This window comes from Arvicanthis niloticus, chromosome X, assembly GCF_011762505.2.
Source record: "Arvicanthis niloticus isolate mArvNil1 chromosome X, mArvNil1.pat.X, whole genome shotgun sequence".
NCBI classification, from domain to species: domain Eukaryota; kingdom Metazoa; phylum Chordata; class Mammalia; order Rodentia; family Muridae; genus Arvicanthis; species Arvicanthis niloticus.
Genome location: NC_047679.1, coordinates 128,909,349 through 128,936,515, shown reverse-complemented (window position 1 = coordinate 128,936,515; position 27,167 = coordinate 128,909,349). Strand labels below are relative to the sequence as shown.

At 50.9% G+C, this 27,167-nt stretch overlaps 1 protein-coding gene across 6 annotated transcripts; it reads left to right on the top strand.

Moving 5' to 3' along the window:
• Positions 1-27,167, top strand: Flna (filamin A). Of its 6 annotated transcripts, none has more exons than XM_034484957.2 (49): positions 21-120; positions 2,581-2,661; positions 3,567-4,054; positions 6,961-7,209; positions 7,314-7,411; positions 7,500-7,647; positions 8,238-8,356; positions 8,437-8,514; positions 8,606-8,768; positions 8,852-9,052; positions 9,617-9,754; positions 9,838-9,961; positions 10,117-10,253; positions 10,354-10,547; positions 10,752-10,865; positions 10,957-11,100; positions 12,164-12,287; positions 12,374-12,534; positions 12,618-12,708; positions 12,799-12,968; positions 13,166-13,283; positions 13,414-13,676; positions 14,382-14,979; positions 15,066-15,239; positions 15,323-15,485; positions 15,566-15,726; positions 15,819-15,989; positions 16,308-16,431; positions 16,516-16,672; positions 17,260-17,449; positions 17,608-17,631; positions 19,829-20,076; positions 20,186-20,281; positions 20,421-20,523; positions 20,618-20,758; positions 21,077-21,205; positions 21,399-21,572; positions 21,670-21,831; positions 22,069-22,272; positions 22,352-22,504; positions 22,618-22,740; positions 22,831-23,097; positions 23,253-23,390; positions 23,595-23,710; positions 24,237-24,369; positions 25,034-25,210; positions 25,348-25,566; positions 25,651-25,854; positions 26,651-27,167. In XM_034484957.2, the coding sequence occupies exons 3-49, from the start codon at positions 3,682-3,684 to the stop codon at positions 26,836-26,838; spliced, it is 7,944 nt and encodes a 2,647-aa protein (XP_034340848.1). In that variant the 5' UTR covers positions 21-120; positions 2,581-2,661; positions 3,567-3,681; the 3' UTR covers positions 26,839-27,167. The 6 variants fall into 6 exon arrangements, with proteins under 6 accessions (XP_034340846.1, XP_034340848.1, XP_034340845.1 ...); XM_034484954.2 differs by having other exon boundaries at positions 23-120; positions 2,541-2,661; XM_076918968.1 differs by lacking the exon at positions 21-120 and adding an exon at positions 2,054-2,321.

The following is a 27,167-nucleotide window of genomic DNA, read 5'->3' as shown; positions in this document are numbered from 1 at the left end:
GGGCGGCAGTGGCTCATTCGCGTGGAGGCGCACGGCGCGCAGCAGACGCCAGTGGAGCTCCGAGGCTTCCGGCGGGGGCGCGGAGAGCTGGGCGCCACCCCGCGGTTGCAGGAACAGCAGGTGAGGGCTCCGTGGTCAGCTCCACGCCGCTAGTCCTCAGATAGTGGATGCGCGGCTTCTGAGCGGGAGAGAGGTCTGGAAAGCAGTCAGAGAGGCCAAGGCCAGGTAAAGGTTGGGTATGGACTCAGGTGCCAGGCATCGCGTTGGTGTCCAGAGATAGCGTTGCATAATTTACCACAAACTTATTGTGGTTATGCCCAGGAATCTGGGAGCTCGAGCCCAAGTTGGGGAGTCCTTGAAAAGGGGGCTGGTATCTGAGCGTTTGGCAAGAGATGGAACAGGCATGGACACCCATAAACTAGTCATTGTGTACCTATCTGGGAAAGGTCTTTTGAGCCTAGTAACCCCGATTAGAATAAGGGTGAGTGACAACTTGGAAGAACATTTTTAAGCCAATGTCAAGCGTGGACACAAGAGAGATGAAACAAGGGTGGATACAAGAGGCTTCTGCTGGTTTGGACATCCAGAGCTGATTCCAGGGCTGTGGCAGGGTTATGGCCAGCTAGATTTTCAGCCTGGGTTTTGGGTCCTGTCTCAGGTTAGTTCTGAGTGTGATGGTCATTGCTGGTCAGGACATAAGTAACCATCAACATTCCTAGATACCAAAGCCAGTCTGGGGCCAGAAAAAGTGGCTGAAATCCACCCGCAGTCAGTTGAAGCTCCAGACAGTCTGGCCAAGGTGCAAGCTCTGGAAATCACTGTTCTCTTCTACCACACCTGGATTTGCCTTAAGGGCACTGGTCTCACTTTGGGGATTTTCTGTTTCCTTCCCTCCTGGCGCCCCCTGGCTACACAGGTCTAGAAATAGCTCTTCTGGATCCCAGTAGAGCTGGTAGGCTTGGGCCTATAGTTCCCTGTGGGAGGGCCTGGTCTGGGGTCTGAGAGGAGTGGGGTGGGGAGGTGGGCGGGGTGTGTCTAACATCCAAGAATCTACTCCAAATAAGGAAAAATATGAAAGAGCTGGATTTTGGCTTCCTGGGGCTGCCCCATCTGTGTCTTTGGGATGGAGCGACATCTGGTGGTGACACTTGTCCACTCTAAGGACAGGACACTCCCCCCCCCCCCCCCCCCCAATTTTCTCTTTCCTCTAAATAGACAAATCATAGGGCTGGAAGCTGGAAAACCCAAGTTGTTGTTGTTCTTCTTCTTTTTTAAAGATTTATTTGTTTTACATATGTGAGTACACTGTTGCTGTCTTCAGACACACCAGAAGAAGAGGGCATCAGATCCCATCACAGATGGTTTCTGAGCCACCATGTGGTTGCTGGGAATTGAACTCAGGACCTCTGGAAGAGTAGTCAGTGCTCTTAACAGCTGAGCCATCTCTCCACCCCAAAATACAAGTTCTTTGCGTTCTGTTACTATGATTCAGTTTTCCTTGTTCTCTGTAAATTAATGAACTCAGGTGATCTAGCAAAATAGCACTGAGTGGAAAATCATACATACATGGGGATTTGCTCTCCAGTAGGTCAGGGGGACCAGAAATATTACCCTAGTTGTTTCTTGAGTAAGATGATTGGAAGTTTTCATTTGGGTTACCCCTTCAGAGTTCTGACATCCTGTTCCCCAACTCAACCTTTGGCTCACTTGGTACAGATATTTATGAAAACAGAAGAGGAGAGGATATCCTCTTCTTATGCAGGTGACTGGAAGTAGAATGGTGACTGGAGGTGGGATGGGGGTAGTTCTGTACTGAAAATGTGATTTGACTGATGATATTATAGACAATCTTCAGATGACCATGCTGAAAGGTGGTGCCCATTATGATCAAAGCCCTATCATAGCCCTACCACAGTCAATGAAGACACTCTAGGCCATGGGAGAGTCAACCATATTTGGGCATGACATGTTGGCCAACCCAAGGCCTCCTTCAGCCACTGGTCTTTTTTTATTTATTTAATTTTATGTGCATAGTTTTGCCTGCATTCATGTCTGTGTGAGGGTGTCAGATCCGCTGGAGCTGGAGCTACAAACAGTTGTAAGCTGCCATATGGGAGCTGGGAATTGAACCTGGGTCCTCTGGAAGAGCAGCCAGTACTCTTATCTACACGGAGCCATCTCTCCAGCCCCGGCAGCCACTGGTCTTAGAATTGAGAAGTAGGGACAGAGGCCTGCCTTTCTGGAAAAACAATTTAACATTCTGGTGAGGCTTGAAGCACAGAGAAAATAGTTGGAAGGAGTCTACTACAGGAAAGACATAGGTAAGATGAATCCCTTTAACTAAAGAGGGTGGTTGGGAGTATCCCCTACAGTTTTCTTTTTCTGTATCTTTGTTCCTTTCTGCCTCAGCATAGCATCCTCATCAATATCTCCAGATAATATCTATCAGAAAATTAACTTTTAGTGAGTAGCTTCACACTTACTCAGGGAACACACTCAGGCTCCTTAGTAAGCCTTGATGTCTGGTGATTCTCCTTCAGTAATCTGGGACCCTATCCCTGAGCCCCTCCACGTCTCTAGGGTCACAACAAGGCTTGGGGCTGTTCAGCCAGAGAAGACCTCTCTCCCCAGAACTCCTCAGGGCCCAAGGTGGATGGAACGGTGAGTTAGGCAGGTACAAGGTGTACCGATCTACATGCATCACATGGCAGGCACCCTCTGATTGTACCCATTGGCATGTCCTGGACCTTTGGAAAGCTTGATCCTGTAGTGCTGGCGGCCACTCTTGGCCCAGTGCTGGCCCCATTTCTTCCCTGAGAGAACTAGGCGGCAGGGAAGACAACGGTGGGAATGGGCCTGTGCAGGTGGGCAGGCCAGGGCCATGGAGACTGGGAAGACCAGCGGAGATGGGTAGGGAGTGCCAGGGGTCTGTGTGTAGCTATGTTAGGTGATGAGAGCCCTGTCTGACAGCACTTGTGCACACAAAGAGCTCGCAGCAGCGTCAGGCGCTCTGGAAGGCTTCTCTCTCAGGATTGGACTCTTGGCATTGCTGTGGACCACACTGTGGCTGAGAACCCTAAGTTCGGGAAAAATAGAGAATGAAGATAGAGGAGGGTGCAGGGTCGGGGCGGGGCCCAAGTGATACAGGGACCTTATTTGCTCTGCTTTCTGCAGGACCTTGGGGAAAGAAAGTCCCTTGTAAGGGTGTGCCGGCTGGACCTGAGCAATTCTGCCTGAGCAATTCTGTCACAGAATTGCTCAAGCTTTCCTAGATCTGGGGTCCGTTTCCTGTAGTACTGTAGCGGATGTTGCCAGACCTTTTTGTGCTCTTTGGGGCTCAAAGACCCTTTCTGAAGCAGGGGAGTTGAGTCGCTTTAGGAGGAGCACGGCGGCAGGGCGAGGGATGGGAGGTGGATTGTGGGGGCGGATTGTGGGGGGCATTCCAACGGGAGGGGCGAGGTGGGGCGGGCGCGGCCCAGTAGCCCCACCCAGAGGCTCCGCCCCAAGGAAACTTTGCCTCTGGCTCCGCCCTTCGCCCGCATTTAAAGGGCTCGCTCTTTCCGCAGTGCAACCTCTGTTCTGTGCCTCGTCTTTCATGCGTGGAGGTGCCTTCTACTTTAATTAAAGGGCCGTCCCATCGGTGAGGCTGCAGCACCGCCCCTCCGTTCCTCGCGCCTCAAAATGAGTAGCTCTCACTCTCGCTCTGGTCAGAGTGCGGCGGGCGCGTCTCCAGCAGGCGGTATCGACACACGGGACGCAGAGATGCCGGCTACCGAAAAAGACCTAGCAGAAGATGCACCATGGAAGAAGATCCAGCAGAACACATTTACCCGCTGGTGCAATGAGCATCTTAAGTGCGTGAGCAAGCGCATCGCCAATCTGCAGACGGACCTGAGCGATGGTTTGCGGCTCATCGCGCTGCTCGAGGTACTCAGCCAGAAGAAGATGCACCGCAAGCACAACCAACGACCCACTTTCCGCCAGATGCAGCTTGAAAATGTGTCGGTGGCGCTTGAATTCCTGGACCGTGAGAGCATCAAGCTCGTGTCCATAGGTGAGGGTGCGGGCTACACTGGGGCGCTTCGCGGGTGCGGGCGTGGTCACCACAAATTCTTCCTCTCTTCTCCTCTAGAGGCTCCCTCCCAGTTCTCTTATCTAGCTGCGGCACAACCAAGGGTACCCCTAGGCCCCTCACTCCCCTTGTTCTTCGAGGTCCTCGAGAACAAAGGCGCACAGGCTGGCCTGGCGAGCGTGCGAACCGCTACGCGCCCCCGCCCCGCTACGCGCCCCCGCCCGCTGCGCCTTGCTGGCCAGCTCCCAGGCTGAGCTCACATCCTCTGTAGGCCGCGCCCCCAATGCTGCTCCCGAGGTGGGACAGGCACAGACTAGGCTTCTGTCCCTGAGAGCCACACCCCATCCCTGGGATATCCATGCTTTCTATCTACAACAATTTTAAAAGTACCCTTTTAGCCTTTGGCTGCTTCTGTAGTTCTAAAGTGAAGGTTGCAGCTTGTTCTCCTATTTATGCAGGACTCCCTCAACTTCTTGCCCTGGAACATGCTTCCCCATTGGAGATAGTTCAAATCTCCAGTTTATCTTTTTTGCTGAACTTGGAGGGGGGCAAAGAGATGTATTGGTGGCAAAACTGTACTCCAGGTGTATTGAGTGTGGTTGACTGAAGGCACTTGGGCATTTGGCTGTAGTGTATGCTTGGTTGCCAGCTTTGCTATCATGAATCAAATTCTTGTTTCATTGTAAACTTTGGTTTTGTACATCTAGAATGCAAAGATAGGTTGAAAGGTGCTTCAGTGTGCACAGGGTTTATTGCTAGCCAGTGCCCATATCTTTGAACTGGAGAGGTTGGCATTGGTATTGTCTCTTGCAGGATCCCATTCCTTTCTCAAAGTTGGGGCTGCTCATGGACAGGCACCAGAATTGGTAACTTGGAATGTGGAACAAGGAGAGTAGAAGAATAAACCTTTTATTTATAATAGAAAGGGTTTTCTGTTATTACAATTTTGGTATGGCACATGCTAGTTAAACCAGTGAGGAACTAAAGTTCTTCTGGCCCCTCAGAGAGCATATTTCAAGTGCTGAGTCTATTTTTTTTTTTTTTGGAATGCCCATAGAGGCATGCCAGTGGATGTATGAAAACTCACCCCTAGTCCCAGCCTCAGTCTAGCCAGCTGAGTCATTTCTGAGTCTTAGAGGGGGGCAGCCGGATGTGGGGAGGCAGGCCACACCCCAGCTCTTTAGGGGGCGTTGCCTCTTTCTTTCTCCCCTCCTTCTTGTGAGCTGGCTGGAGCAGGCCTGGTTCCCAGAGCTTTGCCATATAAGGCAAAAAAATGTTGGAAAGCAGCAGTGATTAGGGGAGGGAGGGGGTTGGCTGGCCCAGGGGCTGAGGATAAGGGGTGGGATGGGGCGGGGCCATCTAACCAGGCTGCTTTCCAACCCTGGGCCCTGGTCCTCTCTTCTTGGGAGGGGTACAAAGCTGGCATAGCCCTCCTAATCAGACCAGGGGAGTGACCAGATGTACCTTACTGGGATGGTGGGTCTGTCTTTGCTCTTCCCCTTGGAGGCTACTAAGGACCTATGGTCTCCTTGGGTGTTCTTAGGTAGGGTGGGATCCTTGTGTCCTTAGTTTCTTTGAACTTCCTTTCCTATCCTCTCAGTATTTTGGGACAATGAAAAACATCCATGAGGGGCCAGGACCTGTTTGTGATGGGAAAAATCACTCTGCTTTGAGAGGCTCAGGTAGTAGTTCTTCAGGTGCTCTCCCATTGAACTGGAATGTTACCTGATATCTCAGTGGTATCCTCCTAGTTTTCATGACCCTCCTCCATTGACTCACTAGATAAACATTCTCTGATTACAGGGAAGTCCTGTAGGGTTTCCAAAGATGAGCCTTAGAAAATGCTACTCACTATAAGCCATCTACCCTTAAGGATATTAAAGAGGTGGCTTTGGGTGGGGCTCAGGGGAGTTGCCATAGTGATGGGTGTTTAGGGTGCCTGCCCTAACCACTTCCCTTGTGGTAAGCCTGGTGGCTGCCTGAGACCTAGCCCGTTAGGTGGCAAGTAGGTTGGGTGGTGAGTAGCATCTAAGCAGGTTATGCTGAAACAGCAGGACTTGAGGACAGCAACTAAGACCTCTGCAACAGGGGTTCCCAAGTGTTCCTTGGCACCAAAGGCAGGCTAACCCAGCCTTATCGTATTCTTCCTCTGTCAGCTGGCAATGGGGGCTGTCACCCCAGAAGTTCCCTATAAGCCTCAATGAGTCAGAACTAAACATAGTTCCTTTGACTTGTGGCCCCCTTCCCCAAGCCAGTCCTCTTTTTGTGCCACCTCTTGTTTACTAGTTTGGTGGTGGTGGTGGTGGGGGGGGGACAAGGAAGTAGCAAAGGGTGGAGCTTGCACCCTTTTACACAAGGATCCTTGCCAACATCCCCACTTCCTCTGCCTTATCCCCTACTCTGGAGCAGCAGTTGTATTTCTTAACTACTCTTTGCCAACCTAGCCTTCCTCTTCTTTGGTTCCAGCACAGCTTGCGGTCAGAGGCCCTGTTTCTTGGCCAGTTAGGGCCAAGCCACTTCTCCCAGTTCCCATAGATCCCAAGAGATTAGGGCAGGTCTTGATTTCAGCAGCTGCAAAGCATTCATCTCACTTGCTCTTCCACCCTCCTTCTGGGCTTTGGAGTTTTTGGCAGGGTCCCTCTTATTGCATTGTATTATCATCATGTGTCTATGGGTGTCTTCTCCCCAAACTCTCCTTTATTACTAAACATTTTCTTACATCATTTAGAGGCCCTGGGCAGAGGGTGCCTGATCCACTTTCTACCCCTAGTTGGGAGGGGCCTCTTGTCACCTAATTGATTTGCTGTGCTGCTGACCTAAGTCCCTCCTTGCTGGCCTTCATAAAAAAAATCCCTAACTGTGCAGTGCTGCCACCCCTTTTCCCACAGACAGCAAGGCCATTGTGGATGGAAATTTGAAGCTGATCTTAGGCCTCATCTGGACCCTGATCCTGCACTACTCCATCTCAATGCCCATGTGGGATGAGGAAGAGGATGAGGAGGCAAAGAAGCAAACACCCAAGCAGAGGCTTCTAGGCTGGATTCAGAACAAGTTGCCACAGCTTCCCATTACCAACTTTAGTCGAGACTGGCAGAGTGGCCGGGCCCTGGGTGCTCTTGTTGATAGCTGTGCACCAGGTAAGGGGCGCATAGATGGAAGATCTTGGGCTAAAGCTGTCTGGTCAACCTAGAAGGTACTTCTATAGTCCCAGACTCCCAGAATGTTCTTTTCTGTGTTGTAGGTCTATGTCCTGACTGGGACTCCTGGGATGCTAGTAAACCTGTGAACAATGCACGGGAAGCCATGCAGCAGGCTGACGACTGGCTAGGCATCCCTCAGGTATGTTCTCTGACTGGCCCCTGCAGCTAAGGGGTGCTTGGTCAAAGTGAAGAGAGACCCAATGGCTCTTGTCTTCTGTCTGTAACAGGTGATTACCCCAGAGGAAATTGTGGACCCCAACGTAGATGAGCATTCTGTTATGACCTATCTGTCTCAGTTTCCCAAGGCCAAGCTGAAGCCAGGGGCTCCTCTTCGGCCCAAACTGAACCCAAAGAAAGCCCGAGCCTATGGGCCAGGTGAGGGGACCTGGTCAGTGACATTCCAAGGGGCTGAGCACTTATATCTGGCCCATGGGACAGTATTCTCTTTCAACTTGGATCCTAAGAGGTCTTGCTTGTGTCGTGACTGGTGGGCAAAAAAGTACTCACTCTTGAGGAAGATGTATGGATCAGGTTTGGTCAGAAATGGTGTCTTGGCAAGGGAATACTAGTAAGTTCTTTAAGTCATACTGGCTTGTAGGAAGCTTCTTGATTAAAGGAGGAGCCCATGTAGTACTATTGAAGATGAGTCAGTCAGGATCATCCAGGTGCAAGGGGTTGGGAAACAAGTGCAGCAGCAAACCAGACTGTTTCAGAGAATGGGCCATGGGCCTGTCCTGGTGGCAACAACACACATAGCAGGGTTCTGAGGCCAGGCTCAATGCTGGGGTTTACTTTGAATGAATCTGCCTGATTGGATTGTGCCTAGCTGGGGGAGGGGCACTGAGCCTACAGAGGGATAGGGTCTCTAATGCTGTGTCCATAAACCTTTAGTGTTTTGGAACCAGGGTATAGAGGTGAGGGAGTGATTCTACCAGTTGTTCCAGGGTTTCCTAATTTTCTGACAGGCATCGAGCCTACAGGCAATATGGTGAAGAAGAGAGCAGAATTCACTGTGGAGACTAGAAGTGCTGGACAGGGAGAGGTGCTGGTATATGTGGAGGACCCAGCTGGGCACCAGGAAGAGGTAGGATTATCCATTGGCAGGGAAAGATTCTGCTGTGTTCCCTTTTGGAAGGGCTGCTCTTAACACTCTTTCCATTACAGGCAAAAGTGACTGCCAATAATGACAAGAACCGTACTTTCTCTGTCTGGTATGTCCCTGAAGTGACAGGGACTCATAAGGTGAGTCCTTAGCTGAGAAGGAAGCTGGCCATGGGTAGTTGGTGAAGGGCCCCTTACCTCACTCTCACAGCCTGCCCTCTCTTGGGAACAGGTGACTGTGCTCTTTGCTGGCCAACATATTGCCAAGAGCCCCTTTGAGGTGTGTGTGGACAAGTCACAGGGTGATGCCAGCAAAGTGACTGCCCAGGGCCCTGGTCTGGAGCCTAGCGGCAATATAGCCAACAAGACTACCTACTTTGAGATCTTCACTGCAGGTGAGGGGAGGCAGCCAAGGCCCAGCCAGCCATGGGGGAAAACTGTGCTGGAGTCTTAGAGCTGAGTCTGTGCCTTGGGACAGGAGCTGGCATGGGTGAGGTGGAAGTTGTCATCCAGGACCCTACAGGACAGAAAGGCACAGTGGAACCTCAGCTGGAGGCCAGGGGTGACAGCACCTATCGCTGTAGCTATCAGCCTACCATGGAGGGTGTCCATACAGTACATGTCACCTTCGCCGGTGTTCCTATCCCTCGCAGCCCCTACACTGTTACTGTTGGCCAAGGTAGGCCTGCCCATGGATGTTCTTCTACTGTGGTACTGTGGCCTGGGCTTCTCGGGAGGAGTAGACAACTGGGGCTGTCCCATTGAAGCCCATGTTTGGGAGTCCCAGTTTCTGAGCTTCCACTGTTTGGGCAAGCACTATCTTTCTTTTCCCATACTGGAGCCCTTTTGCTCTTTCTTCTTCCTCTCTTTTTGCCTCTCTTCGTCTCTTTTCTCCATGCTTTTACCTTCGGAAGAGCTCGCCCCAGCTGTCTAGAAACCTGCTGCTCTCTGCTCTCTGCTCTGCCCGCAGGGTCAACGGTACTTGGATCCATTTTCCTCTTGGTGGGGAGGGCTGGATGCAGGTATTGGGGCTAGTGTGAAGCAGGTGGAAGAAAGCCTGTCATGTCTTTGCTTTGGGTGTAGGTTCTAGACCCATTTAAGTTCTTTCTTGCATGTGATTTACCAGCCTGTTGCCCTAAATTCTGAGGAACCCTCCATTCCTAATGGCCTGGCTCTATGGGTAGCAAGGGAGGGGATACCCAGCCCCAGTTCCCCACAACTCAGCTGGCTTGTTTGCCCACAGCCTGTAACCCAGCTGCTTGCCGGGCTGTTGGTAGAGGCCTCCAGCCTAAGGGAGTGCGAGTGAAGGAAACAGCAGACTTCAAGGTGTACACAAAGGGCGCTGGCAGTGGAGACCTAAAGGTCACTGTAAAGGGTCCCAGTAAGTTTATGTAGTGGGGTGGTGGGTGATAGTCCTCAGGTCATGGTTGGACAGGCAAGCTAAGTTATTTCTTGTTTTTGCAGAGGGTGAGGAGCGTGTAAAGCAGAAGGACTTAGGGGATGGTGTGTATGGCTTTGAATATTACCCCACAATCCCTGGCACATACACTGTCACCATCACATGGGGTGGCCAGAACATTGGCCGCAGGTAAGCTCCCTCCATTACTGAGCTCCCTCCATGTTCTGAGCCCTACCATCTCTCTATATGGTGAGGGGCCAGTGGCATCTTTCTGCCTGGCCCACTGCTGTTGGGCATAGGGCGGTGGCTCTTAGTGCTTACCAATATGGTACTTTTGCCTGCAGTCCGTTCGAGGTGAAGGTAGGCACTGAGTGTGGCAATCAGAAGGTTCGGGCTTGGGGTCCTGGCCTGGAAGGTGGCATTGTTGGCAAGTCAGCAGACTTCGTAGTAGAGGCCATTGGTGATGATGTGGGCACCTTGGGTAAGTTGGAGGCTTCAAAGTGGGTACCTGGACTAGAGGGTGGCAAGGCCAGCTTATCCCAAGGCTCCAGAGCATCAATAGAACTGGTGGCTGTTGTCAGGTTTCTCTGTGGAAGGTCCATCACAGGCAAAGATTGAATGTGATGACAAGGGTGATGGCTCCTGTGATGTGCGCTATTGGCCCCAGGAGGCTGGCGAGTATGCTGTTCATGTGCTGTGTAACAGTGAAGATATCCGTCACAGTCCTTTCATGGCTGACATCCGTGAGGCACCCCAGGATTTTCACCCAGACCGGGTAAAGTGCACACAACATTGACCTGAGCCTGGCCTTCTGCTTTTGCTTGGGAAGGCTTATGGTGGTGGGCATTATCTCATCTTGTCAGCAAGGTCATGAGCCCAGACCCTGGATGGTATTCCTAGCACCATGCTTTTACTACTCTGTGTTACTTACCCTGCCTGACTTTGGTGGCCTTACTTTGGTCTTCTTCTTTCTTATTAGGTGAAGGCACGTGGGCCTGGATTGGAGAAGACTGGTGTGGCTGTCAACAAGCCAGCAGAGTTCACAGTTGATGCCAAGCATGCTGGGAAGGCCCCTCTTCGAGTTCAAGTTCAGGTGGGATGCCTACTCATGTTGGGGACAGGACTGATAGGCTCCTAGGACTGGGTGCTGACTAGTGGGATGCTTGATTTTGCCTGCCTTACAGGACAATGAAGGTTACTCTGTGGAGGCGACAGTCAAGGACAATGGCAATGGGACTTATAGCTGTTCTTATGTGCCCAGAAAGCCAGTGAAGCATACAGCCATGGTTTCTTGGGGAGGTGTCAGCATCCCCAACAGTCCTTTTAGGGTAAGCCATCCCAGAGTTCCTTTGTTCCTATATTAGTTTTAACAAGATTAAGCTTGCATATCAATACAATTTTCCCATTTACAGTAGCCTTGACTTTTAGTATATTCACAGAGTAGTTGGCAGCCATCACTACAGTATAGGATATTTTTATCATCTCCAAAGAAACTCCTATCCTTCCCATTCACTTCCCTTTCTCTAGCCTCTGGCAACCACCGATTTATAGATTTGCCTTTTCTGGGTCTTTCATGTAGAGGTGTGTGTGTGTGTGTTTGTGTGCTTGTGTGTATTACATGCACAGTGTGACCTTTTTTTTTTTTTTTTTTGGTTTTTCGAGACAGGGTTTCTCTGTGTAGCCCTGGCTGTCCTGGAACTCACTCTGTAGACCAGGCTGGCCTCGAACACAGAAATCCTCCTGCCTCTGCCTCCCAAGTGCTGGGATTAAAGGTGTGCAACACCACCACCCGGCACAGTGTGACCTTTTTACTGTGCGATTTTTCTTGTTCTTTTTTTTCTTTTTTTTTTTTTTTTTTGAGAAAGGATCTCACCATGTAGACCAAGATGTCCTGAAACTCTCTTTGTAGATCAGGCTGGTCTTGAACTCACAGATCCACCTGCCACTGTCTCCTGAGTGCCGAGATTAAAGATGTGCACTACCATGCTTCTCGTATGACTTTTTATTTGGTTTCTTTCACTGAGTGTCATGGGAAGGTTTTTCAACATGGTAGCATATCAGTGCTTCATACCTTTTTAATGGCTGAATACTTTTTCCATGCTATTGTGTGAATGGAAAACACTATGTCTATTTTGTGGATATTTGAGGTATTACTTATGGGCTATGTGAATAGTTGTTAGGAACATTTGGGTGTTTGTGTGGACCTAGGTATTTATTTTTCTAGAAGCAGAATTATAGTATCATGTACTCACTTTTACCTGTTTGAGGAACTGCCAGTTGTTCCAAGGTAGCAGGAATATTTGGCCTGTCTACCAGCAGTAGTTGAGGGAGCCTCTTTCCTTCTGTGCCACAGGCTTGTCATGTCTTTTTACTTTCTCCTATATCCTACAGGTGAATGTGGGAGCTGGCAGCCACCCAAACAAAGTTAAGGTGTATGGTCCAGGAGTGGCCAAAACTGGGCTCAAAGCCCATGAACCTACCTACTTTACTGTGGATTGTACAGAGGCTGGCCAAGGTAAGGCCTAGCTTGAATGGGATGACAGGTGTGCAGGCCGTCTCCACTAACTCCTAGCCTCTTCTTATCCCATTTTTCAATGACAGGAGATGTCAGCATTGGTATCAAGTGTGCCCCTGGAGTAGTGGGCCCCACTGAGGCTGATATTGACTTTGATATCATCCGCAATGACAATGATACCTTCACTGTGAAATACACACCCTGTGGGGCTGGCAGCTATACCATCATGGTTCTTTTTGCTGACCAGGTAGGTGTTACTGCTCCTAGTTCCTAGACTTCCAAGTGTTGGGGGGTTGCTATCCTCAGCTGTTTTTTTTCCATCACTTACAGGCCACACCCACCAGCCCCATCAGAGTCAAAGTGGAGCCTTCTCATGATGCCAGCAAGGTGAAGGCTGAGGGTCCTGGCCTAAATCGCACTGGTAAGGATGAGTGTACTATAGAAGGTTTAGTGGAACCAAGGATAGGGAACGCAGATAGGGTACCTCTATTTTGTTATTATATCTCCTCAGGTGTTGAGCTTGGCAAACCCACCCATTTCACAGTCAATGCTAAAACTGCTGGGAAAGGCAAGCTGGATGTTCAGTTCTCAGGACTGGCTAAGGGAGATGCAGTGCGGGATGTGGACATCATTGACCACCATGATAATACCTACACAGTCAAGTACACTCCTGTGCAGCAGGTAGCTATCTCTATCTGCTGCAGCCATACTCTTCCTTATATGGTATGCTAGGTAGGCTCCTGCAAGGGGTTTCTAATTTCTTACCTGGGAAGGGGTCTGAGGAACAAATATCACATACCTATTCAAGCTGGACTGCTGAAGGCTGAAGATACCGGGGTACTTGATTAGTGATCCCTGTCCTTCTGTACCTGTTTCAGGGTCCAGTAGGTGTCAGTGTCACTTATGGAGGAGATTACATCCCCAAGAGTCCATTTTCAGTGGGAGTATCTCCAAGCCTGGATCTCAGCAAGATCAAGGTGTCTGGCCTTGGTGATAGTAAGTAGTTTCTATAATTGCCATTGCCTTTGAGGACCAGTCAACCTTATCCAGCTTAGTCTTGCCTGGAGCTGCATAAATGATGGTTGTTTTTTTTTTTTTTTTTTCTCTGCTTTCATCATTGCAACAGAAGTGGATGTTGGCAAAGATCAAGAGTTCACAGTAAAGTCAAAGGGTGCAGGTGGTCAAGGGAAAGTAGCATCCAAGATTGTGAGTCCCTCAGGTGCAGCAGTACCCTGCAAGGTAGAGCCAGGCCTGGGAGCTGACAACAGTGTGGTACGTTTTGTGCCCCGCGAAGAGGGGTCCTATGAGGTGGAAGTGACCTATGATGGTGTGCCTGTACCTGGCAGTCCTTTTCCACTAGAAGCTGTGGCTCCCACCAAACCCAGCAAGGTAATTAGGTTTGAGAGGCTATAAAGGGAGGATCCATCTCTCCTCTCCTCTCCTCTCCTCTCCTCTCCTCTCCTCTCCTCTCCTCTCCTCTCCTCTCCTCTCCTCTCCTCTCCTCTCCTCTCCTCTCCTCTCCCCTCCCCTCCCCTCCCCTCCCCTCCCCTCCCCTCCCCTCCCCTCCCCTCCCCTCCCCTCCCCTCCCCTCCCCTCTCCTCTCTTTCTTTTGAGGCTATAAGGTGAGGACCCTTCCTCCCTCCCTCCCTCCCTCCCTCCCTCCCTCCCTCCCTCCCTCCCTCCCTTTTTCTCTCTCTCCTTCCCTCCCTTCCTCCATCCCTTCCTTCCTTCCTTCCTTCCTTCCTTCCTTCCTTCCTTCCTTCCTTCCAGTCCTGGCTGTCTTGGAACTCACTCTTTAGACTTGGTAGGCCTTGAACTCACAGAAATCCACCTGCTTCTATTTCCTGAGTGCTGGGATTGAAGGCATGCACCATTATGACTGGCCCATTTTCCTTTCTTAGCCCCCCCACCCCCATCTTCAGATTTTTCCTGAACCTTTGTCATTACTTTCTTTATGATTGATGAGTGGATGATCTATTAGGCAGTCTATTCCTTTCATGTCTCTGGGTAAGGAAGAAACCTAGAGCAAAAAGAGAAAGATGAAAGGTTAGGCTGATAGCTGCTTCTGATTTCCTGATTTCCTCCTTCCTTCAGGTGAAGGCGTTTGGACCAGGGCTACAGGGAGGCAATGCAGGCTCCCCTGCCCGCTTCACCATTGATACAAAGGGTGCTGGCACTGGTGGCCTGGGCCTGACAGTGGAAGGCCCCTGTGAAGCACAGCTTGAGTGCCTGGACAATGGGGATGGTACATGCTCTGTGTCTTACGTGCCCACTGAGCCTGGGGACTACAACATCAACATCCTTTTTGCTGACACCCACATTCCTGGATCCCCATTCAAGGCCCATGTAGTTCCTTGTTTTGATGCATCCAAGGTTAAGTGCTCAGGCCCTGGGCTGGAACGGGCTACTGCTGGTGAGGTAGGGCAGTTCCAAGTGGACTGTTCAAGTGCTGGCAGTGCCGAGTTGACGATTGAGATCTGCTCTGAGGCAGGACTGCCAGCTGAAGTATATATTCAGGACCATGGTGATGGCACACACACCATTACCTATATTCCTCTCTGTCCTGGGGCTTACACTGTTACCATCAAGTATGGTGGCCAGCCTGTGCCCAACTTTCCCAGCAAGCTACAGGTGGAGCCTGCTGTAGATACCTCAGGTGTACAGTGCTATGGGCCTGGGATTGAAGGTCAAGGTAAGGAGGCCTGCTATAGGGGGTGGGTAAGCAGTTACAGGGTGCAAAGAGTCCTACAGCTACAGCCTCTCTGTGGCCTTTTCCAGGTGTCTTTCGAGAGGCAACCACTGAGTTCAGTGTTGATGCCCGGGCTCTTACACAGACTGGAGGGCCACATGTCAAGGCTCGTGTGGCCAACCCCTCAGGCAATCTGACAGATACCTACGTGCAAGACTGTGGTGATGGCACATACAAAGTGGAATACACTCCATATGAGGAAGGTATGAATGTGCTGGGGGTACCTTAGGTAGGGCAGGGAGTAAGTGGAGAAGCCTAGTTCTTCCTGACCTGACCTGCCCTCCAGGAATACACTCTGTGGATGTGACTTATGATGGCAGCCCCGTGCCCAGCAGCCCCTTCCAGGTGCCTGTAACAGAGGGCTGTGACCCCTCCCGGGTGCGTGTCCATGGGCCAGGCATCCAAAGTGGTACCACCAACAAACCTAACAAGTTCACAGTAGAGACTAGGTGAGTGAGCTACTGAAAATGCAAGGACAGGCAATGAGCTTGGAAACTCCAAGTAATGATGGACTGTCTGTTTGGACCAGGGGAGCTGGCACAGGTGGCCTGGGCTTGGCTGTTGAGGGTCCCTCAGAGGCCAAGATGTCTTGTATGGATAATAAAGATGGCAGCTGCTCAGTAGAATACATCCCCTATGAGGCTGGAACCTATAGCCTTAACGTCACTTATGGTGGTCACCAAGTGCCAGGTGAGGAGATGATGACAAGAATGGAACTAGGACTCTCTGCTATATATTCACAGTGTCTAACATAGCCATCATACTTCTGTATCAACCTCCAGGTAGTCCCTTCAAGGTCCCTGTACATGATGTGACAGATGCATCTAAAGTCAAGTGTTCTGGGCCTGGCCTAAGCCCAGGCATGGTTCGTGCCAACCTCCCTCAGTCCTTTCAAGTGGACACAAGCAAAGCTGGAGTTGCTCCACTGCAGGTCAAAGTTCAGGGGCCCAAAGGTGAGACTTTACATACCTGCTAACAGGGAGTTATAGAGGCATAATTTTCTTTTAGGCTCAGTAGCATGTGGGCTAGCACAGATAGTAGAAGGGTTTCAGTAACCACAAAACCAGGCAGAACCCTAGAGAAGGTATAATGGATGGGACTTGGACCACTGAATAGATGTGGCAAGAGGGAGGGCCTAAGGAACTTCTAGAATTGGGTAGTTAAAAATATAAGGTCTAGTCTTTGGGCCTAGCTCTAGTCCTTCAGGGAGATGGGTTTGGGAGTGGGTCCAAAGAGCCAACCTAAGCTTCTGTCCTTGGGACTGGGGCTAGGCCTGGTGGAGCCAGTGGATGTAGTGGACAATGCTGATGGTACTCAGACTGTCAACTATGTGCCCAGCCGAGAGGGGTCCTATAGCATTTCTGTGCTGTATGGTGAAGAAGAAGTGCCACGGAGGTAAGAAGCAGAGTTCACTTGCTTGTTGGGGGTAGGCTACGTACTTAAGCTTTTCTGATGGTTTATAACACCGTAATCTCACAGCCCCTTCAAGGTCAAGGTGCTGCCCACACATGATGCCAGTAAGGTTAAGGCCAGTGGACCTGGACTCAACACCACTGGTGTGCCTGCTAGCCTGCCTGTGGAGTTCACCATTGATGCCAAGGATGCTGGGGAAGGTCTGTTGGCTGTCCAGATTACGGTGAGCTTCCTGGTCTATAGGGAAGAGGGACAAGGAACCAGGTCTGGGCAGCTGGAATGTAGGACTACAGATAGGCAGGCAGCTCAGTTTTGCTAACTAGTCTGCTTGGAGTTGTACTCTAAGGACAGGACCTCTGCTTTTGGTCTGTTAATGTAACTAAATTAGGATGTGTAGAAATTTTCTTCAAGTTGAAAGAAACAAGATTCCCCAAACACACATTCATTGCTATTTCTTATAGGACAGGTATAATGTAACACTTGAGATTTTTTTCATGTAAGCTCCTAGTACCCCTAGAATAGGCCCAGGGCTGAGCCTGGGCACCAAACTGGTCATATCCCTCTGGTCATAGCTCTCTGGTCATATCTCTTGTTATGTCAGAGAATGCTGGATGTTTGGGGTGGGGGGGAGAGCTTTTGTTCTGATCTCTGCTACAGGCAGGCAGCCACTGGGGCCATGGGGGTGGGGGTTAAGGGGTCCAGAAGCTATATCCCTGTTATACCAGTTCTTGGTGTTTCTATGAAAGGCCAGAGATAGTCCAGGTCTTGTTGGGCTTGGACCAACCTCCTCCCCTGTGCTTTGACACACAGGACCCTGAAGGCAAGCCCAAGAAAACACACATCCAAGATAATCATGATGGCACATACACGGTGGCTTATGTGCCAGATGTGACAGGCCGGTACACAATCCTCATCAAGTATGGTGGTGATGAGATACCCTTTTCCCCATACCGTGTCCGGGCTGTGCCCACTGGGGATGCCAGCAAGTGCACAGTCACAGGTGAGCCAGCCCACCATCGGCCATGGTGTCACTTGGCACGGGGCTTGGGTGTGCCTGTGTGCAAGGGCTCGCTGCTTGGGGCGGCGTGTGGGAGTGGGGGCCGCCCCCTTGAGTGACTCACCTGACCTTTCTCCTTGCTCTCTGCCCTCTCACCTCAGTGTCAATCGGAGGTCACGGGCTAGGTAAGCTGCTTGCTGGGGCCACTCCCAATGCCCCTACTGCCCAGAGAGGCAGTTTCCTTTCCTCTTCATTGCTAATTCATTCCCAGGACAGTTCCAGCTGCAGCTCTAGGCAAGGACAGAGTTGGGGAGGCTGTGAAGACAAGGCCATGGGCTGGAGGGTCAGGGCCCAGGGAGGTTTCTGGAGCTAAGCATGAGTGCTCTGGTTCTCCCCTCTCTGGGCCTCCATTTCCCCATCTGAGAACTTGGGTTGCAGCTGAGAGCTTTGGGGTGAAGTGTATCCTAGGAGGCACCTCACAGGGGACTTTGGGGTCTGGGGATCTTGGCACCCCAGGGAAGCACCCGGGGATGGGCAGCAGGTGCTTCCTTCTCACAAGGGCTCCTGCATGGGCTCAGGGGACAAGGTGGTTTCCTCCACCCACTGGGAGTCTAGCCCTTGTCAGATCCACAGACTTCCATCCCCGCCTCCCAGGGGCCTCTGTGTCCTGGGCTGGGGGAGGTGCATGAGTGGGTGGGGCTGGGTGGTGGTGTAGTAGTGCCAGTGTCAACTGCTTGGGTGGCCAGCATGGCGGGGCCTGGCCCAGCCTCAGAGCTCCAAAGTGCATTCTGCGACCAATCTTCTTTTTCCTTCTTTCTTCCCATTCACCCAGCAATGATGTTAGAAAGTCCCTATCAGGCAGGTTTGTCTGCCCCAAGACAAAGACATCCTAGGGATACTGATACGAGGTTACAACTACTTATGGGCTTCTGAAGTCTATCAGGCAGGAAATTGGGTAGATGGCCAAGAACGGATTTAAGATACCTAGGTTTTGTGGCAGAGGCTAGGTTGTTCTGTGGAATAGTCTATGGGGTTGGAGATGGCATGTATGTGTGCATAGAATTAGGCCAGGGACTTGGAGTGGCCTCATTTTTCTTGGCCATTATCTGTGGAATGGAGACAGGGAACCCAGTCAGGGAACTTAAATCATCTTTGAGCAAGCCAGAAGGTTGTCTTGGGCCTGGTCAGTAGCCATTGGGACATTAAGCAGTAGCCCAATTAACAGGTGTACTTTGAGGATGGTCAAGACTTGCTGATTACCTGGAGCCTGGGTACAGAAATGAGAAATCAAGTAGCTTTCAGGAGAAGACCCAAATCATTAGCTAGATGATACAGGACAGGCATACAGGAAGCTCATGGCAGCATGGGCAGCAGGCAGCTAGGGTTATAGCTAAAGTTTCTATCTGAGTCTCATGTAGCCAGTGTGAGACCAAGGTCAAAAGGGGGGCTTGGTGGCAGGCTGGCAAGGGGGCCCCTTAAACTTGGTCTCAAATAGATTTGTTGTTCCTAGCTGCTTTCCTTGTGGGAGGCTGGGCTGCAGGGGTGCACTTGCTGCCAGGCCTTACAATCCACAGCTCCCAAGCCTCCACAGCTGAGCCCCAGATCATAACGTCACTGTCCTTTATCTTTCCTCGGGCACTATGGGGCCCTAGAGGCTGCTCAGATGTTCTACCCTTGCAACCCTGCAGTGGTGGCTTGGGCCTCCTGTCTCCTGTTCCTTGGGTGCTGCCACTGCTTTGCCAAGCCTGCTATAATGCACTGCATAGGTGCTAACCATTCTACCTCACTGCTGCTTGCTCTTGCCTATGCCAGGCTGTGTTGGGCTGCCTCTCATTGCAAGTCTCTGGTTGAGCAAGTGTTCTCAGTTGTCAGGAAACTCCAGTTTCACCGTCAGGCCTTGGGGTTGGGTAGGGAGGAAAATTTCACATCCCCTACACTGCAACAGGACTCTGCCTCACTTCATCCACACATAGCACTGGGGCCCAGGGCCAGGCCATGGGTGCAGGAAGTCATGGGCCTAGCCAGAGTGCTGGTATTAGTTAGCTGGTTATTAGGCCATGGTACCAGCTGAGGCTGAGTTGACAGAGGAGGTAGCAGTAAATGCTTGTACTGGGATTGGATGGTCCCTTTTCTTCCCAGGTACCTGGGTACCACCTGTTGGTCTTCTCTTATAAAGGGGCTTGAGGTGGTCGGGAGAATCCTTCCTGCCTTCTGAGAAACCACTCACCATCGTAGCTTGGGTATTGGTTGGGCTAGAGGTTGGGGCTGGCTGTGCTTGGTTGTAGCAGTAAGAGGCCTAGATGGGTGGCAGGCTGATGGGGGTACCCAAAATGTTAGGCTCACCTGCTGGCTCCCCTCTGGGGATTCACTCTGCCTTCCCAGGTGCTGGCATTGGCCCCACCATCCAGATTGGGGAGGAGACTGTGATTACTGTGGACACAAAAGCAGCAGGCAAAGGCAAAGTGACTTGCACTGTGTGCACACCTGATGGCTCAGAGGTAGATGTGGACGTGGTGGAGAATGAGGATGGCACCTTTGACATCTTCTACACAGCCCCCCAACCGGGCAAATATGTCATCTGTGTGCGCTTCGGTGGCGAGCATGTGCCCAACAGCCCCTTCCAAGTTACAGTGAGAAGGGGCCAAGGATGGGTGGGCAGGGAGATCTGGGAAAGTCCTAGCTGGTCCTTCCAGGTCCCTTTGTGACAACAGTCTCCAACCCTTTCACTTTGCCTCACAGGCTTTGGCTGGGGACCAACCAACAGTGCAGACCCCATTAAGGCCTCAGCAGCTGGCTCCACAGTATACCTATCCTCAGGGTAGCCAGCAAACCTGGGTAAGGCCTGGCCTGGTCTATTATTTAATCTGTCTAACCCATAGGGACACTTGGAGCTGGCCATCTAGGTGTCTCATGTGGCCCTGAGAAACTCCATATCTTCTCATAGCCCCTCACCTGATTCTTGTCTCCATTGCAGATTCCAGAGAGGCCCATGGTGGGCGTTAATGGGCTGGATGTGACCAGCCTGAGGCCCTTTGATCTCGTCATCCCTTTCACTATCAAGAAGGGCGAGATCACTGGTGAGTGAGGGCTAGGAAGGAACTTGGAAACCAGTGATGCCAGGGTGTTCCAATCTCCTGTCCTGACATTGACACTGAAACCACTGCTCTGTAGGGGAAGTTCGAATGCCCTCAGGCAAGGTGGCCCAGCCTTCCATCACTGACAACAAAGATGGCACTGTTACTGTGCGTTACTCACCCAGTGAAGCTGGCCTGCATGAAATGGACATTCGCTATGACAATATGCATATCCCAGGTGGGTGTATTGCCTCTTGTCCACGCCATCCTAGGCCCATGTTGCTATCATCTCAGGAAGAACAGGCTGGGGTGGGGTTATTAGTTAGTAGACTGCTGGCCTAGCATACATCAGGCTCTGAATAAACTAGGTATCATGGTATATGCCTGTAATCATAACCCTCGAGGCAGGAGGATCAGAGGGTCAGAGTCATCCTCAGCTTCATAGTGAATTCAAAGCCAGCCAGAGAAACATAAGACCCTGTTTCAAAAAACAAAAACAAAATGACTAGCATGTGAATGAGGCTGGTATTTCATGTGGCTTCTATTCTGGCCTTAGGAAGTCCTCTGCAGTTCTATGTTGATTATGTCAACTGTGGGCACATCACTGCCTATGGTCCTGGCCTTACCCATGGAGTAGTCAACAAACCTGCCACCTTCACTGTCAATACCAAGGATGCAGGAGAGGGTAAGGAGAAGCTCTAGGTTTGACCTGCCCAAGTTGTCCTCCATTGGCTGAGAGCTGTGTGTGGGAGATGATCCTGAATGAAGTTTTTTACCTTACCTTCATGCCTCTGCTGAGCTATCAAGTCAACTCACCCACAAAGGTTCAGCAATATGTCCTGGGCATAGTTCTCACCTGTATCTGTGATGTTTTTCAGGGGGTTTGTCTCTGGCCATCGAAGGTCCATCTAAAGCAGAAATCAGCTGCACTGACAACCAGGATGGAACATGCAGTGTCTCGTACCTGCCTGTGCTGCCTGGTGACTATAGCATCCTAGTCAAGTACAATGATCAGCATATCCCAGGCAGCCCCTTTACTGCCAGAGTAACAGGTAGGAAGCATCGGGAGTAATGACAGGAACAGGTGGCAGAGGGGCACAGTCTCTTTGGGCTGGATCTATAGTGGTTGATGGCTTGCACCCTTACCAGGTGACGACTCCATGCGTATGTCCCACCTAAAGGTGGGTTCTGCTGCTGATATCCCCATCAATATCTCAGAAACAGACCTCAGCTTACTCACAGCCACTGTGGTGCCACCTTCAGGTCGAGAGGAACCCTGTCTGCTGAAACGATTGCGCAATGGCCACGTGGGTAAGAGGTTAAGAGGGAACAAGAGTTTTTCTGGGAAGGAGAAAGAGCCAGGTGTGGTGATTGCCTATAGTCCCAATACTTGGGAGGTGGAGGTAGGAGAATCGGGGGAACCAATCATTGGCTACATGATGAGTTAAAGTCATTTTTAGCCTGTAATACCCTGTCTTCAAACAAAGAGAGAAAGGAGGAAGAAGACTGTGGGCCCACATCTTGTTGATAGCCCTATCCTGTGCCTAGGGATTTCCTTCGTGCCCAAGGAGACAGGGGAGCACCTGGTACATGTGAAGAAGAATGGCCAGCATGTGGCAACCAGTCCCATCCCAGTAGTGATCAGCCAGTCGGAGATAGGTGATGCCAGTCGTGTGAGGGTCTCTGGTCAAGGCCTCCATGAAGGCCATACCTTTGAGCCTGCAGAGTTTATTATTGACACCAGAGATGCAGGTAGGCAGTGGTGGCCTGCCAGTTGGATCAATACAGCTTTCCTTGGCATTCTGGCTTATAGCTGCTATCTATCTCCCAGGCTATGGTGGGCTCAGTCTGTCCATTGAGGGCCCTAGCAAAGTAGACATCAACACAGAGGACCTGGAGGACGGCACATGCAGGGTCACCTACTGTCCCACAGAGCCTGGAAACTACATTATAAACATAAAATTTGCTGACCAGCATGTGCCTGGTGAGTGTGGCAGCCATATCCTTTCCCTATGGTTTGGCAGCATTTCTAGGCACACCCCAGTGACCACCTGTAACTTGTGCATAGTATGGACTGTACTTTTTTTTTTCCTACAGGTAGTCCTTTTTCTGTGAAAGTGACAGGTGAGGGCCGGGTGAAAGAGAGTATCACACGCAGGCGACGTGCCCCTTCTGTGGCCAATGTTGGCAGTCATTGTGACCTCAGCCTGAAGATTCCTGGTAGGGAAAAGATCAGGAGGGTTCCTGGGGCAACCCTAAGTATAAGTAGAGAGACAGAGTCCTGCTCACCAAGCTATCTTCTACTTGTAGAAATTAGCATCCAAGATATGACAGCCCAGGTGACCAGTCCATCAGGCAAGACACATGAGGCAGAGATTGTAGAAGGAGAGAACCATACTTACTGTATCCGATTTGTTCCTGCTGAGATGGGAATGCATACAGTCAGTGTCAAGTACAAGGGCCAGCATGTGCCTGGGAGCCCCTTCCAGTTCACTGTGGGGCCTCTGGGGGAAGGGGGTGCTCACAAGGTCCGTGCTGGAGGCCCTGGTCTAGAGAGGGCTGAAGCTGGAGTGCCAGGTAGGTGTACTTGTCTAATTCTTGCTATCCTGGGAGGGCCTAGATGGGTGTTTGCAGGAAGTAGCCAGCAGCCATGTTGATCTTGGCTTTGCTTAGACTTGGCTGAGGCTGGGAACCAGTCCTCTGTTCCATGAGCACACACTGCTTTCCCACAGCGGAGTTCGGCATTTGGACTAGGGAAGCTGGTGCTGGAGGCCTGGCCATTGCTGTTGAAGGCCCCAGCAAGGCTGAGATCTCTTTCGAAGACCGAAAGGATGGCTCTTGTGGTGTGGCCTACGTAGTTCAGGAGCCAGGTATTGGGAACAGAAATGGCTGGGGTAGGGAGAGGTAGGGTGTGTTGAACCCAGGTGTTAAATAGTCTCCACTTGGGACTTATTCTCCATCTTGAGGTTCCGGGGACACCCAAGCTGACTGTGGGAGGTAAGGGGTTTTTCCAAGACTAGCCTTTGGGGATATGTGATACCTCCAGTATAGCCTTATGTTCTCTTCCTGTCCAGGTGACTATGAGGTCTCAGTCAAGTTCAACGAGGAGCACATACCTGATAGCCCCTTCGTGGTGCCTGTGGCTTCTCCGTCTGGTGACGCCCGCCGCCTTACTGTTTCTAGTCTTCAGGTGAGGCACTGAGAGAAACTTCCCATCTGGGGCTCCTGGGCCCGGCCAGACCAGAGTCACCATGGCAAGCAGGCCTTGGCCCTGAGCTGAGTGGCCTACCCAGAAACAATTCTGGATGGTAGGCTTCTGCTCTGGCCGGGTACAGCTCACACTTGAGGTTGGCAGGAAGTACCCTGCCCACTATGTGGAGTTTTTCTCGTGTCTCAGGTCTAAAGGCTTTGAACAGAAGCCTGTGCCCATTGAGCACCAGGGCTGAGGTTTAAAGAGGGACAGCCTATTAGAGCTGAGTGCTACCTTCATGGGGGCCACCTTGCCTTTCTGCTACCTGAGTGTATGATTGTGGAGAACATGTCTAGGGGATAGGAGGTTGGGGGTATGCCTGTGGCTTGCTGCCCTCACAGATCAATGGCTCTCCCTCTTTAAACCATGTTGGACACCAGATGGGTAAGTGACTCTGTGGGTCTCTTGCTCTCCCATTTGCTCTGGCTCTATCCATCCTGTCTAACCACATCTGCTGTGCTTCTAGGAGTCAGGGTTAAAGGTCAACCAGCCAGCATCTTTTGCAGTCAGCCTGAATGGAGCCAAGGGGGCAATTGATGCCAAGGTGCACAGCCCCTCAGGAGCTCTGGAGGAGTGCTATGTCACAGAGATTGACCAAGGTGAGGCTCTATCCCTGCCTACTCATCCAGCCATTTGACCTAGCTGACTAGAACTAGGCTGAATGTACACAAAGTAATGATTCAAAAGTGGGCTCTTTAGCTAAGAAACTCTTCCCAGATTGATAAGCACCCATGAAGATAATGGCTTTCCATCATGGCCACTAGGAAGAACACCTTACAGCAGTGTCATACATGAGAAAGACATAAAAACAGACAGTCAGAAACACAGAGAGATAGTCTATCCCTGTGCCAGAGAAATGGCAGTTGTATCGAAGCACACTGCTTTCACTAGTTTTCCCTTTCCCCCAGGTCCATGACCTGAAGCAGAGTCCTCCCTATCTCTAAGCCTGCTAATCTGTAGGCGGCATGGTATTAATAGTACACTGTCTAAGGAGACAGCAAGGTGGGCATTTTGCTTATTAGTCCAAAAGACTTACAAGTAGACTTCTTAGGTATCTATAGCCTTAGTTCTCAGGATGCATTTGTTATTGGGGTGAATACCCAGCACAATTCTGAAAGCAGAGGGATTCAACATGGAGCAGCTAGATTCCTGCTAGTGGCAAGAAATGAAGGGGGATGTTAACCAAAACTGTTCCTTTCAGATAGTATTTGCTAGTTGCATACAAAAAAGTACCCCAATCCCTTACCATGTCCTGCATTTCAGATAAGTATGCTGTGCGTTTCATCCCACGAGAGAATGGTATCTACTTGATTGATGTCAAGTTCAATGGTACTCACATCCCTGGAAGTCCCTTCAAGATCCGAGTTGGGGAGCCTGGGCATGGAGGGGACCCAGGCTTAGTGTCCGCCTATGGAGCAGGCCTGGAAGGTGGTGTCACAGGTAGGTTTGTGGGTACAGCTCTGGGTGTGGATGTACAGCCCCGCCACTAGGAAGCATGTGGAAGTATCAAAGCTGTGCTGGGTAGCTGAATTCAGGAAAGCCAGTGAGAGATTCTGCCTGACCTTTCATTTTCCCAGGGAGCCCAGCAGAGTTTATTGTGAACACAAGCAATGCAGGAGCTGGTGCCCTTTCGGTTACCATTGATGGCCCCTCCAAGGTGAAGATGGATTGCCAGGAGTGCCCCGAGGGCTACCGTGTCACCTATACCCCCATGGTACCTGGCAGCTACCTCATCTCCATCAAGTATGGTGGCCCCTATCATATTGGGGGAAGCCCCTTCAAAGCCAAGGTCACAGGTGAGCCTTAGGCTAAGCTTTTGGTAGCCACCCAGTGCCTTGATACTTTAGCCGCTTCTTAGTCTCATCCATTCTGTTCTGTAGGTCCCCGTCTTGTTAGCAACCACAGCCTCCATGAGACATCATCTGTGTTTGTGGATTCTCTGACTAAAGTTGCCACTGTTCCGCAGCATGCAGCCACAGGCTCAGGGCCTGCTGATGTCAGCAAGGTAGTAGCCAAAGGCCTGGGTCTAAGCAAGGCTTATGTAGGCCAGAAGAGCAACTTCACAGTAGACTGCAGCAAAGCAGGTGAGTAGCCATGTTTTTAGCTTCTGAAAGTGCAAAGCCAGAAATAACAGGATGGTCAGCATGTAGGAAGTGCAGGAACTGCTTGAGGGGTATGGTCATTGCTTTTGGAGCTACCTTCTATTTGGGCCTTTGTACCTTCCTTTCTACCCCTCAAGAAAATGTCCTGGAGCAGAGCTTCTGAAGAGGTGGCTCAACAGTTAAGAGCACTGTCCACTCTTTCCAGAGGATTGGGGTTCAAGTCACAGCACTGATATGGTAGTTCACAACTGTCTGTAATTCCAGTTCCATGGGATCTGTTGTAGAAATTATTTAATCCCTACCCAGCGTTTCTACCCCACCTTAGACCATTTAGTTCCCAGATATAAAGCACACACAAGCTTTATATTTACAATAATCCTTAAACAACACAAGAGCTTGGCAGATACTACTCTCTATGTTGTTAGAATCTACTTTTCTATGGATAACCCCAAGTTATTACTTACTGTGTTTCATCTGGGCTGCTCTTAAGTCCAATTGAGCAGTTCTCAGGGCCCTTGACTCCAGCTCATGGTGATTTCTCCTTCCTCCTCCTCTACCTTCATACACAGATATACATGCAGGCAAAACACCAATGTCCTTGGAGGAGCTGGAATTTATCCTCTGGTGGCCTGGGTGGCAAGGCTGGGGTATAAGATGCTTGCTTGAGATTGTTAATACTCAGGCAAGGGACAGAATGTGGCATAGTGAGAAGGGCTCAGAGCAATTATAGCCAAAGAAAGGATCTAAGGCCACTGAGACCTATTCCTTCCTACCTTAGGTAACAACATGCTGCTGGTAGGCGTGCATGGCCCAAGGACACCCTGTGAAGAGATCCTGGTGAAACACATGGGCAGCCGCCTCTATAGTGTCTCCTACCTGCTCAAGGACAAAGGGGAGTACACACTGGTGGTTAAGTGGGGTGATGAGCATATCCCAGGCAGCCCATACCGCATTATGGTGCCCTGAGCCTGCCACCTGAGCTGGCACCTGTGCCAGCCAGAAGCTCCCATGGCAACGAGCATCCCCACACCTGTCCTATCCCCAAGAAGCCTCATTTTCCTTTCCTGAGCCCTGGACCCTCCCTTCCCTGGATCACTCTGGCCACTATTCACTGCATTTGTCCTTGCCCTGCGCTGTGTTCACCTGTCTCTGGGCTTTCACTTTGGCAGAGGGAGCCATTTGGTGGCAGAGCATGTCTTCTTTGGTTCTGGGAGGTAGAAGTCCTATGTACAACCACCTCCTAGTTCTCTTTCCCAGCCAAGAGGAATAAAATTTTGCTTCCATTGTCCTGTGAA

What these genes read in the sequence shown, in the direction of transcription:
- Flna (XM_034484955.2), top strand. Translation starts at nt 3,682, where the DNA reads ATGAGTAGCTCTCACTCTCGCTCTGGTCAGAGTGCGGCGGGCGCGTCT. An exon ending in GGTCACTGTAAAGGGTCCCA is followed by an intron (nt 9,755 to 9,837) that starts GTAAGTTTATGT and finishes TTGTTTTTGCAG; the next exon opens with AGGGTGAGGAGCGTGTAAAG. An exon ending in TGTCACAGAGATTGACCAAG is followed by an intron (nt 24,370 to 25,033) that starts GTGAGGCTCTAT and finishes CCTGCATTTCAG; the next exon opens with ATAAGTATGCTGTGCGTTTC.